General features: G+C 39.3%; 1 protein-coding gene across 2 annotated transcripts in view; it reads left to right on the top strand.

The window, feature by feature from the left end:
- ATP8A2 (ATPase phospholipid transporting 8A2) overlaps nt 1-10,464 on the top strand; it is a 638,305-nt gene that overhangs the window by 130,457 nt on the left and 497,384 nt on the right. For both annotated transcript variants that reach the window (XM_019525447.1, XM_019525446.1), the window contains exons 21-23: nt 2,424-2,508; nt 3,821-3,960; nt 8,956-9,094. In XM_019525447.1, coding sequence (XP_019380992.1) covers nt 2,424-2,508; nt 3,821-3,960; nt 8,956-9,094 — 364 coding nt within the window. The remainder of the gene's footprint in view (nt 1-2,423; nt 2,509-3,820; nt 3,961-8,955; nt 9,095-10,464) is intronic.

Here is a 10,464-nt window from a genome sequence, read left to right as displayed (position 1 = left end):
TTTTTTTTTTTTAAAAACCCCCCCCCCCCCCCCCCCAATATTCTCTCTACTACATGGTATCAGTACGCTTTACACATTAAGGGCAAATGCTTAAAACAGCTGTGATCCATTCTCCTGATTTTGTTTGCAGGCAGAAATAATTCAATTTAGGCTTCTACCATACCTGAGCTTAAAATCCTTACTCAACTGAAGTCAATGGGAGCCTTGACATTGCTTTCAGGAAAACCAGGAGTAAATGCCAATATGCAGATGCCACCAGGAAAATGGACACCCTAATGCTGTAGGATTTATTTATATCTGGGTGACTTTCAGCCTGCTGGATGTACAGTTGTTTGTCCAATTAAGGACAAGTCATTCTGGTGTTTGCCACATTTTTTACTTTATTAAAGGGTGTTGCTTTTCCACTAAGCTAAAGCATACCCATAGTCCTGCACAGCTGATTGGAGAAATGGTGCTTTTTGAAATGAAAGCCACAGCAAACAGCTGGAGCTCCTGCTCAGATCCTCACAGCTTTGCTGCAGTTGTATATATGACCCCAGCTGGCTCACAAACGCTCATTTTCATGAAGGCTAAGAAACTGAACCTTGCAAATAATCTGGTTTCTGTTGTACTGTGGTTTGGACCTACATAACTGTTAATTGCTTGGTGCCAACTCTTTTGATCACCCCTTTTCTCCCAGATCTGCACTTGATGCTACTTGTCATCATGCCACTGTGTTGCTGTCTTCATGAGCAAGAGGGATATGCAACCACTCAACAGATTAGTGTCAACAACAGTTACATACAGAGTGTGGTTATTGGTTTCAGAAGAAAGTAGTGGAAAGTGTCCAGTTCTGCTGTGAATTTTTTTAATGTGGGAAATGCTGCTTTTGCAGCTCCGTAAAACAGAAAATATTTTATTTGCTACAATATGCATAAGAACAGAATGAGAATGCATGAGTTATACCAGCGTAACTCTGAAAATTTCAGTGAAATTTTGCCAGCGTGAAACTGGAACGAAGGTTGTGAGCCAAGCCCACTGAAAATGTGTTATTTAAAAATGGTAGAAAAAACAAAGTCCACTAAGAGCCAATGGAATTGACAGTATATCGCCTCTTCATTTCTAGTTCTGACCTTATTGTTACCACTCATGTTGTACTCTTTCTCTCATTTGCTGTAAGTTTAGTGTTCTTAAGTATCAGCTGCTGTTACATGCCACAATACTTGCATTGAGTGGAGAAAAATAGAGGAGTGTTGCTTCATTGAGAATTTTGCCAGTGACTTCAGTGTGAATAGATTCAGGCCAATAGCTGCACTAAAGGGGCTATAGCAACCGCAAGATATGGGCAGACAAAAACAAGACAGGGGACTTTGGTTAAGAAAAAAGAGCTGCTGTAACTCTAAAATAAATTAATATTTATGGGGTATAATCTCAAATATTTTCCCATCTTGGTCTCGTAATATAACAAAAAAGATAATGTTTATGAATTATTTTTTAAATGCATTGAAGCTGATCTGAATATTAAAATTCCTCTTTTGATCTATGACACATCTTTATTCTGATCTTAGGCAGTTCTTCCTATTACCACTTTGTCAGTTAGATGTAACCAAATGGAAAAGTGATAGTGCCACTTGGTTTGCTTACTCTGGCTAGTACAGGAATGATAGTTGTGAAGATGTGGTAATGCAGGCTTTGGCATATGCTAGCAACCAGGTAAGGTGAGTTCTTACCCTCATTGCTAGCACATACTAAAGTCTGTAGTGCTGTGTCTTTCACCACTGTGGTTACCTGTGCTAACTCAATTATGTTAGCAAGGGGTCATTCACATCTTCATTTTGATGAACAGACTTACCCACAGTAGAGAGCTGTCCCTTTAAGACAGTTCCCAACAATGGAGGGCAGCCTGCATTAATTCTTATTCTGTTTGTTCTTCTTAAATAAAATTCTCCTTAACATCAATTGAAGCTTTATCTTGGGAGAGTTAGTAAGATAAGTAGGGGCTTGCATTAGATTCATGTCTTTCATTGTTCAAGACTCCTGTTCTTAGAGAACTTTATTCTCTAATTCCATAATTCAAAACGGAGCTTTAAATCTAGATTTGCATAACAGTATAATGACTTTGTGGTAACTGAAAGCTAAAGAAACTGAGGTGTTCTCTGGGCACCCTCTTTGTACGGCAACTACAATATCCCCCAGCCTTTCTCCTACTGCTTAGAATTTCTGTGAGGTGGTGGTGGCTGCAAGATTCCAGCTTTGGATTTCTTAGTGGACCTAGATCTGTTTCAGAGTTCAATCACAATATATTACTTTAATCATTTTTATAGGCTTTCTGTCCATTTAATGCACCTCGTATCTGTTAGAACTGCAGGGCTGGAGCACCTGTATGCTCATTTTGAATAGAAAATTTACTTTTGAACTGACTTTTTATAATTTGGTTGTAATAGGATAATGTCATTTTTGAGAGACTTTCGAAAGATTCCCAATATATGGAGCAAACACTATGCCATCTTGAATACTTTGCCACAGAAGGTAAGAGAACAGCATGCAAAAAGAAATCAGATTTCACGTTGTTAATGTGCATATTATTCATTGTCTGTTTTAATGACAACAATCTTAGAAGTGCTAACAAGAAAAAGACATGGAAGCAATTTAAAAAATGATGGGTAACTGGTGTTTGTAGGTTATATACGGGTAAATGAGTATGTGTCAAAAGAAGTTTTCTGGTCTGCTCTTGTTCCTATTTTGAAAGTCAGTGCAGGCTCTGAATTCACTAGGAACATTCAAAGCAGGAGTCAGCATTGGATTCTGATCACCCTTTGACAAGTACAATCAAGAATTTGTTCTATTGAATTCAGTGGACTCGCACAGTATAAAATCATAAGATGAGAGAATCGGGCCCTAGGCCTACATGAAACATACAAATTGAGAGATCAGGGAGAAGCAGAAGTTCAGAGCTGTGTCTGAATCTCTCCCTGCCAGTTCACCTTACAGTCTGAAATCAAATTTACCAACCTTTTTATTTTACAGGTGCATAATGCACACATTCACAAGAGAGTGTAATGGTGGGGCATGGATTTTGTTCCCTTTTTATGCCAAGTTTGTACACTACTGTATTACTGTAAAAACATGGACTAACAGATTTTTCTTCCTACCCCTAAAAAAGTGTTTTATTTGTTTGGAATTTATTTTTTTCAGTTTGTTTTGAATTTCCCAGATTCTCAATACTGAAACCTCTTTATTTTATATGGTGCATGCCCACCTTTCTCTAGCTGATCCATGCCAGAAGCAAAATCATTACTTCTGTACACTAGCTTTTGTCACTGGTCAAAAAATGATTGTTTTCATGCTGTTATAGGGCCTACTCTCCAATCTTTGCGTATGTGTAATTCCTGTTAATGCTAATGTGAGTTACGTGTAGGCACTGAAGAAAGAAAGAATGTATTCTATTTCTGAAAACAAATACTAGGCAGAATAGTATATTCCGTTTAGGAGCTTAACATGTTTGCTGTTGTATTATAATAATGTATAACGTGCTGATACAAGGGTTATGTGATTTTTAAATAAAATTTAAATAAAAACTTGTTTTCAGCCTCAAATAGAAAATTAGAGGAAAGCTAGTATTTTTGTTGTTCTAGTATAGCTAGATTGCAGTAGTTAAAATTAGGAAAAAAATGCGCCTATCAAAATGCCTTCCAGTCTCAACTATGAAGGGGCAAATTCAGTGTAGTTAAGAGAATTTCTTCAGGTTTACCCATGAATACATGATCAGAATCTGGATTGCAATGATTTGATCTTTCGTGTCACTAGTGCATCATATGCATTGCCTATGTTCTGTTTGTAGGTTTGAGGACTCTGTGCATTGCCTATGCAGACCTGTCAGAAAATTCTTACAGAGAGTGGTTAGATGTCTACAATGAAGCCAGTACTATTCTGAAAGACAGAACCCAGAAGTTGGAGGAGTGCTATGAGATCATTGAGAAGGTAACAGTTGTTACAGTCATGTACTACTGAAGGCTAAATTCTGGTCCCCTTACTACCCTGAATAATTTATAGGCTTCAAACAGGATATGACCCAATCAACTTTAACTTGAAAATATTGTTTAGAAGGAGTGAAACCTAATTGTTGTGTTTTTAAAGTTTTTTTTTTACAAGGATGGTTCAAGCACCTTAGTTTCAGCAGAAACAAAACAAGGCAGATCCACAGTATTTTGGCACATAGAAGTAAGGAAACCTAGCTAAACAGTTACAAGGTTGTTTTTATACATATATGGGCTTGATCACTGAAGTCCTAAGTAATATAGGCTAAAACAATACTAATGCTATAATGTTGTTCTTTTCTTTACACTGTGCAAATTATTCCAGTGATATATTTTTTTTAATATAGGGAAGAAGGGGCCTCCAAAGTCTTAATTAAAAGGAATACTAGTTTTTAAAGTGTATGTATTCTAGTGTTTCTCAATCTGAGGTATATGGCAGACTTCTAAAAGAGGTAAGCAGAAGGCACAGGAAAGTTAAAAGGAGTAAAAGAAGGTTAAAGGGGTTGTGTCCACCTAGATACTTGAGAACAACTCATTTAAGTAAACTTGTGCCCACTTAGTGTTTCTGTTTTGCCACTAGAGGTCAATATTTCTGCAATTCTATTCTGTTATTTGTTGCTATCTTTAGTATTATAGTTAAGTTTTTTAGTTATCTTTTCCCCCCTTTTAATTCCTACTGTTCCTTCACTTTGACTTTATTTATTTGATACTGGTTATGGCCAGACACTGCATTTTGTAGTAGTGCAAAAATGGTAAGTCCATCAAAAAAAGTGCTGCAATGGGTCCCTCAGATCCCCAGCATTCCTCCAATCTCCTTCCCTTCCTCCATCTCCAAAAGGGGGAGAGGGATGGAGAGCAGCTGGCTCCCTGATAGCCCACCCAGCTGGCAAGCTGTCAGGGAGCCTTATTGGGACACTACCATACTTTCCAGAGTACCAGGTCTTGCTGCAGGAACATGCCACCACTGTCAGAGCTGGGATCTGGCAGTGTTGGTACATACTTGAGCAGGAAGTTTCACAGTGCCAGCAGCACTGCTGTGGGCAGCAGGGGTGAGAACAGTTTTTCTTGTCCATGCCACTAACACAGGCGATGTTGGTGGGGCTTGGGGACTGTTTTAGACTGCTGCTGAAAAGCCAGCTGATCACTGATGGGAGGAGAGGGTAAGCTGTTGGTGACTGGGCTCTCCTGGTGGGAGGGCAGGGGGAGGTGCCCCCAGGGAGTAGGTCCCTGGTTGGAGAGTTTGCCTTTGAAACAGCTTTGTAACTCTCCAGCCAGGGTACTGGAATATTGGTATCCCCCGCCATAGCACTCTGCTTCTGTTGCACCACAAAGTGCTGAGGTGATCTGTAGCCCTACAAGTGTATGTCTGTACATAGCCACTGCTAGCATTCTTTATATTTCTATAATTGCCTTTCACATTTCTGGGGAATGCTGCTGTATGCAAATCACATAAGGTGGAGAGGGGGTGTCAGTGATACCAGGGTGTGTGAGTCTACAGTTTATGTAAAGGAGCAAAAACCTTTTAACACGTGCTGCCTGGATATCCCCTTTCAAGATTCATTTGTACTTCTCAGGCTAATCTTTGAGGTCTTAAATTATGCTTGCTCTTTTGATAGTGGCACATACTATCAGGCAGGGCTGCAGTTGCCTCTGATGCCTACTTTATGCATTTGATTCTTGGGATATCTGCTTTATAATTTTCTTGCTTGCCTTTATCCTGATATCAGCTCTTAAGTATAGAAACATGTGTTTTATGTAACAGCACTTTTTTTCTACCCCACCCCCTTCCCTCACCTTCCTTTTCTTTTTCACTATCTTTTTCTGGTGAATTGTTAGGCCCAGTGAATGCTAACCTCTGTAATGCTGCATCTTGCCCACAGCCTTTAGTCTGAAGGAACCAGATACCTCTTTCCACCTGAACAGGGAACATCTAGCTGAAGAAGTATATATTAGTCCAATGCATTATATACAGGCATATGTAGACCTCAGTTCTGTTCCCAACTTTGCTTGTCTTTTAGTGCAACTGTGGGCCAACATTTTAGGTCAACATTTTTAATCTTGGTGTCTAATGAAATTCCACTTTGTAAAACTCACATTTCATGAGTGTTTCAGGTCCTGTCATGGAAGGCACTGCAAATATAATTACTATTATCTTGAATATATTTGTTTATACAACGAACTGTAGTTGAGACCATTGCTAGGGATATACTAGAAATGGGGAGAAGTTTGGGTTGCCCAAATCCTCACTATTTTAGTGAGTCACCATGTTGACTGGATGTGCTGTTTGGCCATTCTGATGTGAGAGTATCTTAGGGCAGGGGGACTACCAAGACTCGCACCGTTTACATGGCCCCTTTTTCTCAAGTTTAAACTATTTTAAATAGAATCTGAATGATTTTTTTCAGTGAAATCTCTAGCTTTCCAAGGTCAGGTCCTTTTTTATTTAGCAATTCTTATTTATATTTCTATTTGTTTCTGTTACTGTTTCTTGGTGTCAGTGTATTTTATCAGGAACAAAAAATTTCCTGTTATGTGCAAGGTGAAAATATTTGCTGTGTAGATGCATGTGTTATACAAAAAACTAGAACTCTTGGTTCCAAAATGATACCTTTTATTAGATCAACTGGAAAATGGCAAGAAAACTGTCCTTTTCTGCACGCTTTTGGGATCTAAGTCCCTTCGTCAGGCTCTGGGAAAAGTGTAGATGGTACAAGATGGTAAGAAGTCCCCATAGATAGGAAATAAACGTCATTTTAGCACAGAGGGAGCTGAAGATGGAAGGCTCTGGGTCCATGAGAGTGTCTTTGTGAGCTGTGTTGAGTAGCTCGTTGTGTTGATCAGGTAGAATTCCTTCCCTGGGGGTGTAAGATGGCAGGCAGGGAGGTAAAAAAACTTCCTTGTTGTTCTGCAATGAAGTTTTTAAAATCCAAGATTGGCTAAAATTTGGCACCTTCCATGTTTCAGGGGTGTACTTGGTAGCCATGTTGGTCTGAGACAAAAAGACATACAAAAAACTAGAACTATTGGTTCCAAAATCTATGACCTCCTGTATGTAACAGGTTGTTTGTCCATCTAGTAACTCACACAAATAAAACCTGCCTTCCAGAATGGTAGTCTATCTTGATCTGAAGACGTCAAGGAATGGTGACCCCGTCACTTCCACTGGAAGTTTATTCTAGTGATTTAGCTTCCCTTGCTATTCATTTCCCCACCCCCGTATGTTTTACTTTCCATTTGAATATTTGTGGCTGCTCCTTCCAATTATTCACTCATATACCATTCCCTACACCAGTGGTCTCCAAACGTTTTTGATCACGCACCCCATCAGTAAAAAAAAAAAAAAGTTTTGAGCATGCACCCCCAATATATGTATATAAATAGAAGTTCTAATATTTTCTTCTCGCACCCCAATGGATCATCTTGAGCACCCCCTGGGGTGCGTGCACCCCACTTTGGAGACCACTGCCCTACACAATTAAAGAATCCTTTTCTTCTTTGAAAAGTACTGTAACACACTGCAATCAAGTTACCTCACCATCCTTTTGTTCATCTGAACAGAAGCTCTTTAAGTTGTTACTTCTTAGATTGCAGTCCTGCATCTGCCCTCTTGTCCCCACCACCACCTCTCCCTTCCCATCCTGACTTACCTTAGATTGGGTGGCCATTTTGAACCCTATCTAACCTCCCCCTAGCCCCCCCCCCCCCCCAAAGATGGTGCAATTGTGTTATTACTTTGTTTCTAGATGTATGACCATGAAACGGCATTTTGCTTGAATGGACCCAACCTGCAAAATGATTTATGTCACTCTGTCCTGCTGAGCTTTGCATGCATCTATGCTGCTGTAAAAGATGTAACTGCTGCTTGTGTGGACACACTCTACCTACCATTTAACTAACCAATTACGTTTATAATCTCCTGGAACAAAAAGATTACTTTGGCAAAACCTGTTTTCTATAAAGCGGTGTTGACTGGTGTTGTTTTTATTTCAGCCCTTTAATTCTTTGCTATGTATTGTGTCAACGCACACGTTGCCTTTTTTTCTGCCCAGCTTTCACATTTGTTTGATTCTCTAACTTTTCAATTAAAAAAAAACCTTATTTCACCTTCTGTGTTTTTCCTGTACAATTCCTGAAATGTTATAAATAAGTTAAATTATTACAATATGTTTAGGAAATGTTCCTTTGGATGAATTCTTAGAGTTCTTCCATGGTTAAAGTTGGTTGATAAAACTGTGCCTTTGTTTAGTGGCGTTTGTTTCTTTTACTTGCATACTGCTTTGTCTGCCAGATTTTTTGTAATGCAGCCAAGTTCTTTCTAGCAATTGCCCTGAAATTGAAGAAAAATATGGACAACTCTAACTTGTTGTATGAGACACTTTATTCTTTTCTGGCAGCCGGTATATGTATATGGAGTACAGATACTTGGATTGATTAATGTTCATTCCATTTGCGTTACATATGATGTAGTGATTATATCCATAAATAGTTCCAATAATTTTTGCTTTGAGTGGTTGTATCCAGTCTGTGTATGCATTTTATGGAAGGGAAATTAGTTTAAATGAAGTGACACCAGGTGATTTTTTTTTTGTTTTGTGAGCTTAAGAAATACACAAATTGTGACCATTCAGCATGTTGCTATGGTGATTAGTGAATGCACTAGCTAGCTTTAAAGTTGCATAATGTCAATGAATTGCTTTTGAAATGTTGCCATCTTTTTGATCGGAAACATTTGGTCCCATTATACACCTCAGAAATGTGAATTTTTATGCAGAGGAAGTAAAATAGCCACACCCAAAATTATTGTACTGTATATTTCTTGTCAGAATGCTACATTAGTGATGAGGTACAGCACGTTGTCATTAATTCCATTTTTGACTGGATTCCAAGCTGAGGCTGATCTAAAGAGAACATCCCCTCAATCTTATGTTTTCTCTTTCAGGATTTACTGCTTCTTGGAGCTACAGCCATTGAGGACCGCCTTCAAGCAGGTGTTCCAGAAACAATAGCAACTCTAATAAAAGCAGAAATCAAGATATGGATCCTGACGGGGGATAAACAAGAAACTGCTCTCAACATAGGTAGCAGCCTTCTTTTTATTTTGGTTTGAATTTACCTAATACCAGAACTGTGAAGATATGTACCAAATGTGCACTGTAGTACCTGGTGTTAATTATTAAAAGGCATCAGAAATTCCCATTTTATGGTAAGGGCTAATTGGATCTTAAGGTGCTGGCTAGCTTAATAAATGAAAGAAGCATGTTAGTAGTTAAAAGAAATCGGTTTTATATAAAGAAGCGATAGCTTAGCACCCTATTATGCTTTTTGAGGGAAAACATCTCTTCTCGAATCTATGTGCAGCTCTTTGTGGAGAATGAATATCTGAACTGAGATGCACAGTCTAGATTTGATGCATTTTTGGTTCTTTGGACTTAATGGTGGATGTTTTTCATGACACATGATTGTGTGCAGTGTTTTGATATTGAGCAAAAAGCACCTGATCATAGATATGAATGCAAATTTCAGAGAATCTTTGGGAGATCGTTGGAGGTGGTTTGAGTAGCTCAACTGAGATAAATGTGTAAGACATCCAACAGGAGTGTGATTGTGATCTTACTCACTTAATTTCCTTTTCTAATGTAGATAAAACCTGCAGTCCTACAGTCCCCCATGAACTGAGCTGTATAAAATTGTGACTTCCTTCTGTCAGAAAATAAGATGCTTCCCTAGTAAACGCCTCTGTTTTGCAATGGGCACAGGTTAGGAATAGGGCCTTCCACCCTGGTAATACCTGTGAATTTGACCAGGACTTTACCTTCTTCCTTTACCGCATTTTTTATAAAATGGGAAATGTGTAAACATTGCAAAAGGTAACTTAATTGGGAACTGCTAAGATGCTAGTGAGGATATAGAACCAGTGTGAAGGGGCCCAGGTGTAACAGCTGGTTTTGTTTTTTCATGTTTGTCCGTGTTTTTGTGAGGAGCTCAACATCTGAATTCTAAAGGTCTTTCAGAACTCTTGGGTTTCTACCATTTGATTCCTTTGTGTAATGCTTTAATTTGTCAGTTTTTCTTCCTTCGCCCCCTTCCTTCCCATCCTTTTTGTCATTTAAGGTTAAGTGCCGATGTTCAGGGGGTTAGGGGTAGGTTAGATTCAGTTCAAAAAGGCCACCTGATCTAAGGTAAGTCAGGATGTGGGGGGAGTTGGTGGGGACAAGAGGGCTTTGATGGGGGGATTCAGGGGTTACTGGGGGGATTGGGGGAGCAGGTGGGATCTGCGGGAGTGATCAGTGGGATTGGGGATGAAGGCAGTGTCTGCAGAGGAATGGGGGGGAGAGTAGGCAGCATCTGCAGGGGAGTTTCATAGTTAATAGGGTCGGAAGGGACCTGAGCAGATCATCAAGTCCGACTCCCTGCCATGGGCAGGAAAGATTACTGGGGCCAAATGACC

The sequence above is a fragment of the Gavialis gangeticus genome, unplaced genomic scaffold (genome assembly GCF_001723915.1).
Source record: "Gavialis gangeticus isolate Ggan-Ray unplaced genomic scaffold, GavGan_comp1, whole genome shotgun sequence".
NCBI lineage: Eukaryota > Metazoa > Chordata > Crocodylia > Gavialidae > Gavialis > Gavialis gangeticus.
The sequence above is the reverse complement of the archived record's forward strand: the minus strand, read 5'-3'. Positions and strand labels throughout refer to the sequence as shown.